This window comes from Myotis daubentonii, chromosome 8 (genome assembly GCF_963259705.1).
Source record: "Myotis daubentonii chromosome 8, mMyoDau2.1, whole genome shotgun sequence".
Lineage (NCBI taxonomy): Eukaryota > Metazoa > Chordata > Mammalia > Chiroptera > Vespertilionidae > Myotis > Myotis daubentonii.
Window position 1 is genome coordinate 16,280,300 of NC_081847.1, and position 18,615 is coordinate 16,298,914.

An 18,615-nucleotide genomic window follows, 5' to 3' on the forward strand; every position below is an offset into this window, starting at 1 on the left:
AAATCAATAAAACACACACACACATATATATATATTTTTAAATATATTTTTATTGACTTCTTTTTTTCTACAGAGAGGGAGAGGGATACAGAGTTATAAACATCGATAAGAAACATGGATCAGCCGCCTCCTGCACGCCCCCTACTGGGGATTGAGCCTGCAACCAAGGTACATGCCCTCAACCAGAATCAAACCTGGGACCTTTCAGTTCACAGCCCAAAGTTCTATCCACTGAACCAAACCAATCAGGGCTATATATATATTTTTTAAAGTAGAACTACCTTATGGCCCAGCAATTCCACTTCTGGGTATTTAGCTGAAGAAATCCAAAACACTAATTCAAAAAATACATGCACCAGTGTTCACTGCAGTATTATTTATAACTAGAGGCCCAGTGAACGAATTCATGCACCACTGGGGTCCCTTAGCCTGGCCTGCGGGATCAGGCTGAAACTAGCTCTCTGACATCCCCCAAGGGGTCCTGGATTGCAACAGGGCGCAGGCCAGGCCAAGGGACCCCACAGGTGCATGATTGGGGCCAGGGAGGAACTGCGGAAGGGCTTTAGGGTGTGTCCAGCCCATCTCACTCAGTCCCCATCGGCTGGACCCCAGCAGCAAGCTAACCTACCAGTCGGAGATCTGTTCCCTGGTGGTCAGTGCACGTCATAGCAAGCAGTTGAGCGGCCTTAGCATACTACGCTTTGATTGGTTTAACAGCTAAACGGCCAACCAGACACTTAGCATATTAGGCTTTTACTATATAGGATAGCCAAAATGTGGAAGCAACCAAGTGCCATTAATAGATAATTCAATAAAGTGCTACACATATGCAATACTTGGCCATAAAAAAAGAATAAAATCTTACCATTTTCAACAACATGGATGGACCTAGAGCAGTGGTTCTCAACCTTCTGGCCCTTTAAATACAGTTCCTCATGTTGTGACCCAACCATAAAATTATTTTCATTGCTACTTCATAACTGTAATGTTGCTACTGTTATGAATCGTAATGTAAATATCTGATATGCAGGATGGTCTTAGGTGACCCCTGTGAAAGGGTCGTTCGACCGCCAAAGGGGTCGCGACCCACAGGTTGAGAACCGCTGACCTAGAGGGTATTATGCTAGTGAAATGAATTAGACAGAGAAAGACAAATACCATATGATTTCACTTATATGTGGGATCTAAAGAACAAAATAAACAAACATAGATACAGAGGACAAACTGAGGGTTACCAGATGAAAGGGGGTTAGGGGGCTGAGTGAAAAGATCTAGAGATTAAGAAATACAAACTGGTAGTTAGAAAATAGGGGATGGAAAGTACAGAATAGGGTATACAGTCAATTATACCGTAATAACTATGTATGGTGCCAAGTGGGTAGTAGAATTATCTGGAGGATCAATTCATGAGTTATATAACTGCCTAACCACTATGCTGTACACCTGAAACTAAGATAAATATTGAATGTCAACTGTAATTAAAAAGTATAAAAAAAGATGTAAAAATATTTTTTAAATTCATTTTTATTGCTGAAAGTATTACAGATGCCGCCTTTTTCTCCCCCAATGACCCACACTGCCCCCCACCCCTCTGCCCAGGCCTTCCCCACACTATTGTCTACACCCATATGCTTATATGCATATAATTCTTTGGTTAATCTATCTCCCCCCAAACCAGCACACCTGCCTTCCCTGAGTATCATCAGTCTGTTCCACGCTTCTATGTCTCAAGAACTACTTAAATAAAGATCTTTAAAAGATACATCTCTGTGAGGGGTAACAGGTAGGAGGTAAAAAACTAATCAATCATAATCTCTATCCATCTTAAAAATGAGGCAACCTAAGTATATTTATTCTCATTGAATTGTACACTTAAATTGGTTAACATTTTATATTTTATTACAATAAAAATATGTATATTTTATTGAATAAAATTTAAAAATGAGGCAACTATCACTTCAAATTCTTACCTTTCCCTTCTTTTCTCTTGGCAAACCTTCACAGTCCTTGACCTCGTGTCCAAACTGATTACAAAGACCACAGGGTTTGGGTTTGTTTGGTTTGAATTCTTCTCTAATAATGGTAAAGTTGGGTTCGTGTGTAGCAAGGCCGAGCATGATGAGATCAGCTATCAATAACAACAACAAACTGAACAGTGAGCACTTTGAGAAGATCCTTACCATAATGAAAGGCACAGGACATCATCAAAAAAGTAAGACACCAGCACAAAGCAAAGCCCAAAGGGGCACACAAATAAATGGCAAAGCCAAAAAGCCTAACACTTCCTGGCAGTCCTCAGCCAACAAGATGTCCTCCAGATATACGTGGGCCTAGAATTCAGAATGCCACTCACAGTCAACACTTGGAAATTTTTCATTTTAAAGTTATGTGCAGCAATATTAAAGGTTTTGATGTAAAATATAAACATAGGTAAATTAATTACAGATTAAACAACTCAAAACTAATTCCACTCCCTCTCAAACATAAAATAAGCAAGGCATTTTAGAATTTCTAGGCACCAATGAGTAATCAACTATTATACACCAACCCATCAAGTTGCTTTGGTTTAATCCAAGAGAATCAAATCCCAAAAAGGAAACTTACCATCTGCTCCACATAGGCAATGATGAGTGTTTGGGTCATGGTTAGGCTGGGCTAAAGAGGGGAAAACATATATTTATATAAATACATTTTGTACCAGAGAAATGTCGTATTTTACAAAATGCTTTTCATATAATGGCTTATCTTTCTTTCTAATAAAACATGTAACAAAATATTTATAAATCAGTTTTACCTCTTTGTCTTCTAATGTAATCCATGATTTTATGTTCTCCTTCACCAGGAGCACTAGCATCTGATAAAATAACCTATAAAAAAAGTTAACACTTTCAGGTCATCCCTAATTTTCTAGAACAAAAATTAATCGAACTGAGTATCTTAAAAATAAATGGAAATAACTCATAAGATAGCATATTAATTGGAAATTTTTCTTAATAAAATGTGTGTGTGTGTAAACCATCCAAACTATTTCATTGATCAACTTATTACATGAAATAGCAAAAATGAAAATTTTGGGTCAAACTCAGTCATTAGTAAATCTGATCAGTTCTTAAGTTTTTACTACTCTCACCACTATCCAAAGACATAGCTCTGAACCATGTAAGTCCAGGGAGTAATCAATAAAAGATATCTATTAATACAATTTGCCATATCTAATTAATAGGGGGTAGGGGACTTGTAAATCTGAAATTTCATAAAAACTCATTTATATTTTACTTAAATACGTAAAAGAACAGAGACATCATTATTATTATTACTTCTTATTTTTTTATTTCTTGGTTAATCCTCACTTGAGGATATTTTTCCATTGATCTTTTAAAGAGAGTGGAAGAGAGAAGGAAAGAGAAAGAAACATCGATGTGAGAGAAACGCATCATTTGGTTGCCTCTTGCACCCACCTCAACCAGGACCCGGGCAGGGGAAGCCTGCAACCAAGGTACATGCCACTGACTGGAATCGAACCCGGGACCCTTTGGTCTGCAGGCCAACACTCTATATACTGAGCCAAACTGGCTAGTGCGACCACAGACATTATTTAAAGGCAGAGCCCACAACTTTAATCCTTGATGTAATTGTATTCTTTATTTTTAATTGATTTTTAAAAATAGGAAGGGAAAGAGGGAGGAAGAGGGAAAGAGCAAGAGAGAGAAAGAGAAACATTGATGTGAGAGAAACATGGATTGGTTGCTTCCCACATGCACCTAGATTGGGGATCAAACCTGCAACCTGGGCATGTGCCCTGAGCAGGAATCAAATTGGCAACTTTTCGGTGCATGGGATAGGTCTCAACTAACTGAGCCACAATGGCGAGGCCATAATTTGATTTTAATTCAAGAAATTTTCATTTAAAAATTACTTTCATGTATACACACACACACACACACACACACACACACATTTTTAAAATCATAAATCCCATTTTATGGCTTCATAGTGATAGGAAGAGGACAAAACTGACATTGAGAGAAAATTCAACTTTTTAAAACTGGGCCATGAAAGGCATCCCATTTCCAATAACCCTGAAAACACCTTTCCTCGGACAGTCAACTAGCATTTGTTGGGGGTGGGAGGACAAATAACATCAATCATACCAAAGTACAGCCTCAAATGATCACCCTAATCTTTCTAAAGAACCAAAATATGAAACTTACTGTCAAATTTTTCCACCCAGGGTCATTATTTAAACGATCAGCTATGTAATAGCGAAGACATTTAGCAAGATTGTCCATGAATTCAGTTCCCTAAAATGATAGAAGAAAATAAATTAACTGATCACTTAAGAGTCAGCAATAGCTAGCAAAGTATGCGATTACTTACTGGTGTAATACAGTTGCTATCAAATCTTTCTTTTATTTCCTCTGGAGGAAGAAAGCCACCTAAAGAAAAAGAGGCAATATTTTGTTCTCCCCATAAAAAGTGAGGTAAATTACTCAATATTAAGCCAGAACAACAATAGCAAAAAGTTCAAGAACAAAAGAAAGAGAAGTATTGTCACCTGAGGAACAATGTTTTCCCTTTGGGGAGGAAAATAAGATTCCTCCCCGAAATTTAAATTAAGCTTAAAATGACTGTCAAACAATATATAGTAAACAAAAGATACTATGTTGTTATATAAAAATATTAAAATGCTGATGTTCTTTCTAATGACCTCTGTAACAGCTCTCTCTCTCACATACTCTGACACATGGGGTTTGGAGTTTTAATTCTGATATATTCTTTAAATAAAGGTGCCTTAGTAAAACAAATTAAAATGCTGATTCTATCACAGCTTTATATAAGAAATAAAATTGTCAACTAGACATTAAAAAAAATCCCATTTTTCCTCTATATCACTGATTAGCTTCTTCATAATATCTTCAAGAAAGGAGACATGTCTAAAATCAAAGACAATCTGTTACAAATACAAACAAGTTTTAGAGTATTAATTAAAAGCTGCAGCCAAATAAATATATACCTGTATATTTCCTGCAAATCAAAATAACGTAAAAATTTATCATAGCTACAGGCCTGAGCTGACTACACTACGATATTTATTTTTTTAACTGCCAAGTACACTCTCTCCAGCCAATAAATTATGGCTTTCCTGGTTTAGCATACTGCCTTATGTAACAAAATAACAAACAAATGATCCTGCTACAACACTTCCCATCTCATACACAGGTGTCTTGGGAGAGAACCAGTCCCAGTGGACATCACATCAGCACTCCTGATCTTCTTCCTCTCTGAGACTTAGTCAACTCCTACCTATATTCCCATCAGGAATGTCAAGTCTTTGGGGGACTACAAAGATGACTGTCCTCCATTCTACTCACCCCTCAAATGGGAAAATCCTGGGTACCTCATTGCCTCAGCATCTGGTAATCAATCTATACTGAAAGTGTTTCTCCCAGGCTTCCTCATATAGACCCTCTGAGTTCTTAAGGGAAGCAGTAAGCAGGCCACCAAGACTAATGAGGAAAATATTTCCAGAAATGTAGCTTTCTAACAATCCCCAGAGGAAAAAGAAACACTCTTAATTTATTTCTATTTTATAGATGTATAAAAGTTAGCTGAAGCCTGGCCAATGTGGCTCAGTTGGTTGAATGTCGTTCCATGCACCGGAGGTCGCCAGTCCGATTCCTAGTCTGCCGGGGTCCAACCCCAGCGGGTCCAGGGGTCCCCAAAGGTGTGGACGGAGTCGGCGAAGAAGGAATGACATGGAGGCAGCATTCAGTTGATCAGCAGCCTAGCCAGGATCTCTAGCCCGGATCTCCAGAGAGGTTCTGCTCAGGATCTCCAGTCAGGTTCAGTCACCAGGTTCTAGTTAGGCTCTCCTGCCAATCTCCACAGTCAGGTTCAGTCCAGGATCCCCTGCCATGCTCTCTCGCCAGGCTTTGCCTCCAAGCTCCGAGGCCAGTCCCTGTCCAGGATCCTCCGGCATGCTCTCTCCAGTGAAGTTCTTCTCTCTCTAGAGAACGTTCTGTGTAGGTTCTGTGCCTAGGCTCTGTCTCTCTTGGTCCTGTCTTCCAAGCCCTGTGTTCTCAGTTCTGTCTCTTGCTGTCTTCTGAATTCTGTCTCATGAGTTCTGTGTTCTGAGTTCTGTCTCTCTCTGTCTTGTTACATCTGTATTTATACCAGTTGATTCAATCCTATCAATCTCTATTACAAAGGTTAGGGCGTTTCTTATCTCCATTCCAGGGAGAAAAGATTATGTAGTTTAAGCATGATTGTTCATAGTTAAAGGGATTAATTACCCGCCTGGCACTTAGTTGAGGGGTTTTATTCCCTCCCTAACTTCAGGGGAAAATCCCTACCTGGGGATTCAACCTTTCTAGGAGAGGTGACCTTGGTTAAAACACAGTGCCAAGAAGGTGAGCAAACATATTAAGAACAGTATTCCATATATGCCAGGTCCCTTGAAACAGCAAGGATGGACCGGCTCCCGGCACTAGTCAGGGCACATGCCCAGTTTGTGGGCTCAATTCCCAGTAGGAAGAGTGCAGGACGCAGCTGATTGATATTTCTCTCATCAGGGTTTCTCGGTTTCCCTCCCCCCACCCCCCTCTCTCTCACTCTGAAATCAATAACAACATGTATTTTTTTATAAAAAGTTAGCTGAAGAGCTGCATGTGCCCTGAAAGGCAATGAAATCAGAATTCCCTCCTTTTATTTCCAAGTTTCCCTTTAACTATAGTGTGGAAATGAACAAGCTTATTAATGGCAGTAAAGGGTTCCATGTACTACTTTTCTTCAAGAGTAAACATAAATCTTCCTTGCATATCCTGGGATCCTAATTAAATTAAAGCTCTGCCTACTCATAAGAAAACGCTGTCACCCCATCCCCTTCTCCATACATCTTATAAAGATCCAACTTCAAGGAGCATATTCTTTACCTTTTGCCAGTATTTCTTCCCTGACTCGCTGCTTCTCTACTGCTGCTTCCATTCCTTCTTTGGATGCTCTGAACCTCCTAGAACGCTGTTGATTCATTTTAGCACGTGGTGCCTGAAAAAATGTATTTCATATTCAAATAATACCATTCAAAATATTCACAACTAAATCTACATTATTTTGAATCAGTTGTTCTTGTAAAAGTAGTACACTAAGATGGAAAAGATAATATGTCTAACAATCCTATCTAATAAAGAGGGAAGATGCTAATTGACTCTCACGCTGTTGCAAAGGTGGCAGCACCCACAGCCAATAAGGAGGGAATATGCTAATTGACTGCCATGCCCTCAAAGATGGTGGCACCCACAGCCACAAGATGAAGTCCCCCAGTCCCCGCCGCCCCCCAGACTCCCAGGGCCGGCCGGAGGCTCAGGTAACCAGGGCCGACCGAGGCTTGTGCTGCTGGCAGTGGCAGCAGCAGAGGTGTGATGGGGGTGTCGCCTTGCCCTGATCGCCAGGTCACCTCTCACCCCTGAGGACTCCTGGACTGTGAGAGGAGGCAGGCTGGGCTGAGGGACTCCCCGCCCCCCCCCCCAGTGCATGAATTTTCATGCACCAGGCCTCTAGGCCTTCCATAACAGACAATAGACCTGAGAACTTAAAAGTTGGACCAAAAACCGAAAAGCTGAGCTCAAATGGATAAACATCCTATGAAGCCATAGCACTTAACCCTCAGCAGGACCCACAACCTAACATCGGTTTCACTGGGTTATGGTTTCTCCACAAGGAAAGCTCATTTTACTCAAAGACCCAGCCAGCAAACAAAGTAGTTTCTACAGAAGCAGAATCAGGGAGACCTTCCCTATGTCCAAACCTAAAAAGGATGGTCTCCAAATGGGATTCACAATGCCCCATAAGAGCAATAGGAAAAAAAAGAAAAAGAAAAAAGAAAGAAAACTACTTATTGGGTCTGTAAGACGCCATGGCACTTCTACTTTATATTTCCCAGAATGAGGTTCACAACGACTATCTGCAATAAGGTACAACAGTTAAAAAGGGAACAAGGTTTTAATCAAATGCAATTTAAATCACCAAATAAGCTTGAATGAAGTGAGCTGGAATGTAAGGTTTTAAATTACTGAACTGAGTTCTGGGGTTGGGACTCTGAAGTATCCTGTCCCTATCTAAAATAAGCTTTTTTATATTCTCTTTAAATAATTCCCGTTTCTGTAAAATGAGATCACCTAATTTCTTTCAAGTACCAAGTTCTATGATCTACATTTACCAAAAAAATCCTGCAGATATATGCATGCACATACACATACAAATAGCCACATGTTTTATACTTGATGTAGCAGTAAGGGCACACTAAAGTTAAAAATTTTCTTCAAGAAATTTAGCTGAATATGAATTGAAATATGCTCCAAATAAGACATATTCTTGTTCCTTTTATTCTTTACTCCACTTTAACTGTAACTTAACAAGATATCAGGCAGCTAAGATTTTTCAATGAGTAAATAGAACTTCACAGAACTTTCTGGATTTTCAAAATCATTGCATTATAGCCACTAGGATTACTAAATATAAAAGAAAAAAATCTATTTGCTCCTGGCTAAACAAATTTAGGGTAATGATTTACCTTAATTTTCCTTGAACCCTGCTATATAGTTTGCTAGTCATTTATAACCTAAGCTACTTGGTATTGTTATTAAGTTATTCCTCTCTTAAGTCATTTCAATAGCTACTTGCTGCCTATAGGATAAAATCCAAACTTCTGAATGTGGCAGGCAAGGTGAACTCAAGTCATTTGCTCTACTTCCCTTTCCAATCTAAAACACCTGCAGTCACCCATCAGTGTCAGTATGGTCAATAGCACGGAAGTGTGTTTACCTAGCACATCTGAGAAATCTGAAAGGTCCTCCTTCCCCATATCTGTCCAATCCATTCACCTCTACTGCCCACCAATATCCAATTATACTTTGCCCCTCAAGAAATGGGACAGAAGTCACCTCCTCTCTATCTCCTAACTTCCTGAGTAGCACTGACTCTCTCTTCCCTCAATACCCTGCATATGTTACTTAGTGCCTATAAAGCTCATTAATTAGTAACTAACCTCACTCATTTACTTATGTGTCTGTCCCGTTAGTGGAAAGCCCTTCAAAAGCAAAGGCAGTCATCAATATCCCCAGCAACTCACAGTACCTGGCACAAAACAGGCACAAAAAATGTGTGAATGAATGACTGAAGGATGAGACTTTTTCAAATTGACCAGAGTCAACATTTTTCATTATTTAGCTGACTTTCATTGTAGACATTGGGAACACAACAAAAGCAAAAATGAAGGAATCTAAGTTAATTTTTTTAGTACTCACCACTCCATCTATTGCCATGTAGAGAAGTCGTCGTGGTCTTACAATATTGAAAAGTCTGTCAATGTACTCAAAAATTGCAACCATCATTTCATCTTCGTTTTTTGGTGCTGGTCTATAATAACAAGCAAACAATGTAATATAATACAGTACTCCTCTGTAACTTGTGATATCAGTGACAAAAATGAGTTACATACTTGTCTTCAGGATGAGTACAGGGATGGATGATTCCATTCATGTCCAAATACAGATTATCAAACTCCACATCATTTGGATTAGGTTTACTGGCATCAACAGGAACCTTTACACCATTGCATTCTTTGGGCTATGAGGAAGTGATAATAGTAGTTTGTTTAAGTCTAAATCAATACATCCTAGGCTCAGTATGAACCTGTTTCACTTCTGAATTATATTATAAAATAAGTTCTTTTACTCCCTAGAACAGTGATGGTGAACCTTTTGAGCTCGGCGTGTCAGCATTTTGAAAAACCCTAACTTAACTCTGGTGCTGTGTCACATATAGAAATTTTTTGATATTTGCAACCATAGTAAAACAAAGAGATTTATATTTTTGATTATTTATTTTATATATTTAAATGCCATTTAACAAAGAAAAATCAACCAAAAAAATGAGTTCTCGTGTCACCTCTGACACACGTGTCATAGGTTCGCCATCACTGCCCTAGAACAAACTGAAGCAGATATTTCATCTATAGGAAATGATAGCTTCCAACACAACCAATTAATCTTAATTATGTGGGGGATATCTGTCAAATTCTCAACTCATTCAGTTGTCCAAGTGAGAAACCAGGGGAATCATCTTGGAAGTCTTTTCCCTCACCATCATCTCTAAATCCTGTCAATTTAATTTGAAAAATGCCTCTCTATCTCCTGTCATTCCTACTACCATTACCAACATCACCTAAAAGATCAGAACAGCCCTAGCTGGTTTGGCTCAGTGGACAGAGTGTCGACCTGCGGAATGAAGGGTCCCAGGTTCGATTCTGACCAAAGGCACATGCCTGGGTTGCAGGCTCGATCCCCAGTAGGGGGCGTGCAGGAGGCAGCTGATCAATGATTCTCATCACTGATGTTCCTAACTCTCTATCCCTCCCCCCTCCTCTCTAAAATCAATAAAAACATGTTAAAAAACAAAGAAAAATAAAATAATACTTTAACATTAAAGCCACTGAAATCCAATGAGTTATCTCTGTTACAGAATTTGCCAAGGAAAATGCCTTGGGTAGTAATAATTGGCTTTAAAATCTCAAAAAAAAAAAAAAAAAGATCAGAACAGTTTTTGTATGCACTGCTCCACCACTAGACTTTCCTATCGCCAGCCCACTCTTCTCTACCGTCAGTTTTCTTTCTAAAATCCAAATGTAGCTGTCTTAATCTTGCCTAATTATTCCAATGATTCCCGTAGCAGGAGCACACCAATGAGCCTGGACCCTTATTACTATCCTATCTTACCACAACATCAATTTGGCCCACCTTCTCTCTCTTCTAAGTTCTTGGAAAATGCTCTTTCATCTCTCAATGCCTTTGCACACTGCTTCTCCTTCTTCTTCTCTGCCAACACCCACTTCCTAAAATCTTATTAATTTTCCAGGGTCTAGACCAGTGGTTCTCAACCTTCTGGCCCTTTAAATACAGTTCCTCATGTTGTGACCCAACCATAAAATTATTTTCATTGCTACTTCATAACTGTAATGTTGCTACTGTTATGAATCGTAATGTAAACATCTGATATGCAGGATGGTCTTAGGCAACCCCTGTGAAAGGGTCGTTGGACTGCCAAAGGGGTCGCGACCCACAGGTTGAGAACCGCTGGTCTAGACTGAGATCAAATGTCACTCACCTTGTAACACTTTGTATACTTCTTCCCCAAAACTAACTGCTCCTCCTTCTGCAGTTCCTCATTATTGTTAATTCCCTTATAGCACTCCCATGGTTTTATAGTTAATCTGACATTCTAATCCAATCACACCGTGAGTTCTTCAAAAGGTAAGGACTGTGCCTTATTTACTACTAGAGGCACTGATATATTTTTGTAATGAACATTTCCTTTGCCCTTACCTTCCAGAGATTCAGCAAATGGTAAGAATATGAGATCAGACTTTTACTGTTCAGACTTTTACTGTTACTAATAGAAATCATTTAAAACAATAAGTTTTCCCTTACATATAAAGCATCATTTGTAATAGCAAAAAGAAAAAATGTGAACAATTTTAAAGCTCAACATATACATACTACATCCCGGATAGACCTCAGAAACACCCTGCTAAGTAAACGCTAGGCAAAAACTCCCATAAAAGATCCCATTTATGTAGTCCAGAAAACAAATCCAGAAACAGAAATAGACTGACTTCAATCTGAGGGCAAGTGAAGGGTGAGGGTGATAAGAAGTGACTGCAAATGGGTATATTTCTTTTGGAAGTGAAAAAAATGTTCTAAAATTAAATAATGGCAATTGTGTTCAACTCTCTATATACTAAAAAAACCCCCACTGAGTTTGATACTTTAAATAGGTGAACTTTATGATATATACATTATCTACACTAATAAAAGAGAAAAATGGTAATAGGCGTACAACACTACCCTTTTCATTGGCTAATCAGGGGTATATGCAAATTAACTGCCAACTAAGATTGACAGTTAACTGCCAACAAGATGGTGGCTAATTTGCATATGTAGGCACAATGCAGGGAGGCGAAAGGGAAAGCAGGAAGAAGCCCCCTGCCACTGACAGTGATCGGAAACCCAGGGGGGAGCTAAGAGCTGGGGGGCAGGACAAAGGCGGCCCTGGGGCCGCCTTTGCCATGCCCCCCAGCCATGATCAGAGAATGAGGCGCCTTTGCTGCCCTGGCCAGTGATAGCAGGAAGTAGGGGTGGAGCCAGCGATGGGAGCTGGGCATGGTTGAAGCTGGCAGTCCCAGGAGCTAGGGGTCCCTTGCCTGGGCCTAAAGCGAAGCCCACGATCGCGGGGCCGCTGCAGCTGCGGGTCCCCGCTGCCCGGGCCGGACGCCTAGGCCAGAGGGGTTAGGCCTGGGCAGGGGCGGAGCCTGCAACCGCGGGGAGCTGGGGGTCCCCTGCCCAGGCCTGACACCTCTGCCGGAGGCCTCAGGCCTGGTCAAGGGGCCGATCCGGTGATTGGTGATCGGAGGGTGATGAGGGTCAACTCCTCTGGCCGAGGCATCAGGCCTGGGCGGGGGGCTGAGCCGGGGATTGGGGGGATATGATGGTCCCCTTGCCCAGGCCTGAAGCCTGGGTCAGAGGCGTCAGGCTTGGGCGGGGGGTGGAGCAAGCGATCAGAGGGAGATGGGGGTCCCCTGCCCAGGCATGATTCCTGGGCCAGAGGCCTCAGGCCTGGGCGGGGGTCAGAGCCAGTGATCAGGGGGAGATGGGGGTCCCCTGTCCAAGCCAATCAGGCGATCGGAGGGTGATGGGGGTCTACGCCTCTGGCCGAGGCATCAGGCCTGGGCAAGGGGCAGAGCCAGCAATCAGAGGGGTCTGGGGGTCCCCTGCCCAGGCCTGATGCCTGAGCCAGAGGCATCAGGCCTGGGCTGGGGGCAGAACCAGTGATGGGGGGAAATGAGGGTCCCCTGCCCAGGCCTGACACCTTTGTCAGAGGCGTCGGGCCTGGGCAAGGGGCCGATCCTGCGATTGGAGGGTGATGGGGGTCAACGCCTGAGGGCTCCCAGTATGTGAGAGGGGGCAGGCTGGGGTGAGGGACACTCCCCCACACACACACCCAGTGCACGAATTTCGTGCACCGGGCCCCTAGTATCTCAATAAAGCTGCTGAAAAAATAAAGTCAATTTAATTAGCAAAAAAAGCCCATGTATTAATAAACTTTAGTTGATAATCACAACTATACTGCTGAGCCAAAAAAACAAGTTCCAGAAAAAAACAGATAGTATACCAAGTATAGAAAGTATAAAATAGACAAAACAGTATCAGCTATTGTTCAGGGATGACTACATAAGCGATGTAAGCACAGAGAAAAGCAAGGAATGAACACCAATGTCAGAACAATGGTTATCTTTGAGAAGGATACAAACAAAACTGGACTTCAATTTGTATTTATAATTGGAATTAAGGATATGAAAAAAGGATTTAAGGGCAGTCCAGGGAAGATGCTACCAGACAGTATTCTACACATACATGCTATGAATCACAAAAAAGGGGGCTTGATCTGAAGCAGTGAATGCAAGTATATGGTTGTCTAACCACTATGTGATACAGGGGAAACTAATACAAAATAAAACTGAATATGAATTATAATTAAAAAATAAAACTTAGGAGAAACCAAGATGGCGGCATAGGTAAACACCGGAAATTGCTGCCTCTCACAACAACTTCAAAAATACAACTAAAAGACAAAACGGACATCATCCAGAACCACAGGAAGGCTGGCTGAGTGGGAATTCTACAACTAGAAGGAAAGAGAAAAGCACACTGAGACTCAGAGGAGGTGCGGAAGTAAAGTACAGAGGTACGGAGGCGCACGTGGAAAGGGCTGTCAACTGAGGATATGGTTGTCTTTTTCAATCGGGAGGGAGTCTCAAGCTCCAGACTGCTCTGAACTCCAGTTCCGGGTGAGTCTCTGGGGAACCAGACTCATACTGGGAGAAACTGGGCTGTCTGGCATTGGTTGGAACTTGAGGGCGGCTTCCTCTCAGAGGTGCTTGCAGCGATTACCGGGACACTGAGATGTGGGGCCTCTTAGGGTAGGACTGAGGAGCCATAGCTGCTTGCTCCGCCCTGTTGATCCCCTGAGACTCCGAACCACCCATGCTCTGCGCAGAGGCTTTTGCATATGAAAGGCCTGGCCCTTTGCAATCTGAAAATTACCTAAGAAACTGCAGCTGGGTCAGAGAGACCCAGAACATCCAAAAGAAGGCCCAAGGCCCAACAGCAGCTTGCACTGCTTCACAGCTGGGCCTCATCTGGGCACCTCCAAACCCCAAACAAAGAAGAGGAATCTGCAGATCTCTCCATAGCTCCTACTGGGTAGCCTCAGACAGAGGCTAAATTAGCACCTCCTTAAAGATCCAAGAGCCAGTGTACCCAGTGGTCAGAGTGGGACCATCCAGATTACAACTCCTCAGATCCATAAGGGACACACTCAGGGGGCAGACTCAGTTAGCATCAAGCCCAACTGAAGCAAGTCTTCCCCAGAGGGGTGTCTCCAGCACAGAAGTTCTCCCACTGCAGACACAGCTGATTCTCACAGCCAATTGGCCTGGAGGTCAATTCCTCCCAGTGATACCTACAACAATCAAGGCTTAACTACAACAAGACTGTGTACAAAGCCCACAAGGGGGTGCACTGAGATTGTCCGCCTCAAGTAATTGGGGAGGCTGAGCCACTGGGCCCTATAGGACACCTAGCACAGAAAGCTACTCTATCAACACAGGGAAGCATAAAAAATGTAGAGACAAAGGAACAGGTCACAAATGACAGAAACGGAGGAAAGCAAACTACTGGATATCGAGTTCAAAATCACACTTTTAAGGTTTTTCAAGAATTTTCTAGAAACCGCCGATAAATTTAGTGAGACCCTCAAGAAATCTAGTGACACCCTCGAGGTTATGAAAAAGGACCAACTAGAAATTAAGCATACACTGACTGAAATAAAGAATATTATATAGAGATCCAACAGCAGACTACAGGATCGCAAGAATCAAGTCAAAGATTTGAAATACGAAGAAGTAAAAAACACCCAACCGGAAAAGCAAAATGAAAAGAGAATCCGAAAATACGAAGATAGTGTAAGGAGCCTCTGGGACAGCTTCAAGCGTACCAACATCCAAATTATAGGGGTGCCAGAAGAAGAGAGAGAGCAAGATACTGAAAACCTATTTGAAGAAATCATGACAGAAAACTTCCCCTACCTGGTTAAAGAAATAGACTTACAAGTCCAGGAAGCGCAGAGAACCCCAAACAAAAGGAATCCCAAGAGGACCACACCAAGACACATCATAATTATAATGCCAAGAGCAAAAGACAAAGAGAGAATCTTAAAAGCAGCAAGAGAAAAACAGTCAGTTACCTACAAGGGAGTACCCATACAATTGTCAGCTGACTTCTCAAAAGAAACTATGCAGGCCAGAAGGCAAGAAATATTCAAAGTGATGAATAGCAGGAACCTACAACCAAGATTACTTTATCCAGCAAAGCTATCATTCAGAATTGAAGGTCAGATAAAGAGCTTCACAGATAAGAAAAAGCTAAAAGAGTTCATCACCACCAAACCAGTATTATATGAAATGCTGAAAGGTGTCCTTTAAGAAGAGGAAGAAGAAGAAAAAGGTAAAGATACAAATACACATGTATCAACAAGTGAATCTAAAAATCAAGTGAATAAATAATCTGATGGAACAGAATAAACTGGTGAATAGAACAGAATCAGGGGCACAGAAAGGGAGTAGACTGACTATTCTCAGAGGGGAAAGGGGTGCGGGGGATACGGGAAGAGACTGGACAAAAACCGTACACCTATGGATGAGGAGGGGGGGGGGCGGGTAAGGGCAGAGGGTGTGGTGGGAACCAGTGGAGGGGAGCTACGGGGGGAAAAAAGAGGAACAACTATAATAATCTGAAAAAGATCAATAAAATATATTTTTTTAAAAAAAGAAATCAATATTTCAAACATTTTGCTGGTTTTCCTCTTATGGCTTCTTCTTTTTTGGCATCTTAAGGAGTTGTTCTTCCTGTTTTCTCCACTGTCTGATCATACACTCAGTGGGAGGAGGTTCAAATTGTCTCTCTGCAGCTCTAGTTCCATGCTCTTTTGCATAGCTGATTACATTCAGTTTGAATTTTGCAGAGTAAGACAATCGCTTACCGGTATTTACCTTTCTATTTTTTGACATCTTTATGGGCTCAGAACACTCTGGTCCCTGTTGCATCTGAGCACTCTCCACCTCCACCTCCAATTGCGGCATCAGCTGACGTTAGTAACAATAAGGCTCGTGATTGGAGGAAGCCTGCCCTAGGTGATACAGCTGGTCTCACCCTCAGGAGCTCTGCCTGCCACATCCTGCATCTTGAACTTTGCAGAGGAGACTCAGCAGAGGCCAAGCCTACAAGTTTGAACATTTTCAGGGAGTGTCAGTTACTAGACTCAGGGTAGGAGAGCTGATAGAAACTCCCAGTATCCAGCTGATCCCAATGGACTGCGTATGAGGATCTCCACCCAGCCAAGGGCAGGGAAATATTCTGAGACATTCTCAGAGGAGTAGTTCTGGGACAGGGAAACACACATACCACTTTCCTTGAAATCTGAACACCTCCCACTCACTGGAGATCCAGGGGTCTATACTTCCAATTCCACCTAGAGCCCTTTCAGAAAAAGATGTTGAGTGATTAGGATTGACAGGTGGCTGGCAGATGTAGGCAGACAGAGGGGGAGCCTGGGGAACCTGGAGAACTTTGGTGACCCATCCCTGGGCCCTACGGGGCTAACAAATCGACCTTTGAGTACAGTTTGACCCCTCCTTCACACAGCCAAGACCCACAGACTGTGGATCGCTTGAAGCTTCAAACATGTCACTGAGAGACAAAGGAGGACAGTTCCTGACAGTGGTTAGCATTTAAGTACCTCCCGGAAAATCCAGAATTGGCAGAACAGTCAGCTGCAGTCAACAGAAGAGCAGGCACTAAACTCTGCTGACAAATGCCACTTCACTTTTTAAAAAAAACTTTTTTCTTTATCTTCCTTATCTTCCTGCTTTATTGATTTACTGGAGGCCCAGTGCAGGAATTCATGCACGGGTGGGGGGGGGGGGGTCCCTTGGCCTGGCCAGCAATCGGGGCCTATCTAGACCGTTCAGGGCCACCTTGCCTAGTCCCGAACAGGGCCCACTGGGGCCAGTCGACCAGGGGTAGGTACCATGGGAGGTTGGCAGGCCACAGGAGGTTGGCTGTGGGAGCACACTGACCACTAGAGGGCAGCTCCTGTGTTGAGCGTCTGCCCCCTGGTGGTCAGTGCACGTCATAACAACCGGTTGTTCCACCGTTCTGTTGATTTGCATATTAGGGTTTTATTATATAGGACTAGGGGCCCGGTGCATGAAATTCGTGCACTGGGTGTGTGTGGGGGGGAGTGTCCCTCAGCCCAGCCTGCCCCCTCTCACATACTGGGAGCCCTCAGGCGTAGACCCCCATCACCCTCCGATCGCCTGATCGGCCCCTTGCCCAGGCCTGACGCCTCTGACAGAGGTGTCAGGCTTGGTCAGGGGACCCCCATCTCCCCCCGATCACTGGCTCTGGCCCCCGCCCAGGCCTGAAGCCTCTGGCCCAGGAATCATGCCTGGGCAGGGGACCCCCATCTCCCTCTGATCGCTTGCTCCACCCCCCGCCCAAGCCTGACGCCTCTGACCCAGGCTTCAGGCCTGGGCAAGGGGACCATCATATCCCCCCAATCCCCGGCTCAGCCCCCCGCCCAGGCCTGATGCCTCGGCCAGAGGAGTTGACCCTCATCACCCTCCGATCACCAATCACCGGATCGGCCCCTTGACCAGGCCTGAGGCCTCCGGCAGAGGTGTCAGGCCTGGGCAGGGGACCCCCAGCTCCCCGCGGTTGCAGGCTCCGCCCCTGCCCAGGCCTAACGCCTCTGGCCTAGGCGTCCGGCCCGGGCAGCGGGGACCCGCAGCTGCAGTGGCCCCGCGATCGTGGGCTCCGCTTTAGGCCCAGGCAAGGGACCCCTAGCTCCCGGGACTGCCAGCTTCGATCGTGTCCAGCTCCCATCGCTGGCTCCACCCCTACTTCCTGCTATCACTGGCTAGGGCGGCAAAGGCGCCTGATTCTCCGATCATGGCTGGGGGGCAGGGCAAAGGCGGCCCCAGGGCCGCCTTTGTCCTGCCCCCCAGCTCTTAGCTCCCCCCTGGGTTTCCGATCACTGTCAGTGGCAGGGGGCTTCTTCCTGCTTTCCCTTTCGCCTCCCTGCATTGTGCCTACATATGCAAATTAGCCGCCATCTTGTTGGCAGTTAACTGCCAATCTTAGTTGGCAGTTAACTGTCAATCATAGTTGGCAGTTAACTGCCAATCATAGTTGGCAGTTAATTTGCATATAGCCCTGATTAGCCAATGAAAAGGGTATCGTCGTACGCCAATTACCATTTTTCTCTTTTATTTATTAGGGTTTTATTATATAGGATAGTACTGGGAATCCTAGCACAGCAATCAGACAAGAAGAAATAAAAGGAATTCTAATTGGAAAGAAGGAAGTAAAACTGTCATTATTCGCAGATGACATGATATTGTACATAGAAAACCCTAAAAACTTCACCAAAAAACTACTAGAT

General features: G+C 43.4%; 1 protein-coding gene across 2 annotated transcripts in view; it reads right to left on the reverse strand.

Moving 5' to 3' along the window:
- The window catches only part of XRN2 (5'-3' exoribonuclease 2), a 93,459-nt gene that overhangs the window by 59,306 nt on the left and 15,538 nt on the right, over nt 1-18,615 (reverse strand). For both annotated transcript variants that reach the window (XM_059705404.1, XM_059705403.1), the window contains exons 2-9: nt 9,497-9,624; nt 9,303-9,414; nt 6,933-7,044; nt 4,378-4,436; nt 4,212-4,301; nt 2,795-2,867; nt 2,605-2,655; nt 1,971-2,128 (exon numbers count right to left, since the gene is read on the reverse strand). In XM_059705404.1, the coding sequence (XP_059561387.1) occupies nt 1,971-2,128; nt 2,605-2,655; nt 2,795-2,867; nt 4,212-4,301; nt 4,378-4,436; nt 6,933-7,044; nt 9,303-9,414; nt 9,497-9,624 (783 nt within the window). The remainder of the gene's footprint in view (nt 1-1,970; nt 2,129-2,604; nt 2,656-2,794; nt 2,868-4,211; nt 4,302-4,377; nt 4,437-6,932; nt 7,045-9,302; nt 9,415-9,496; nt 9,625-18,615) is intronic.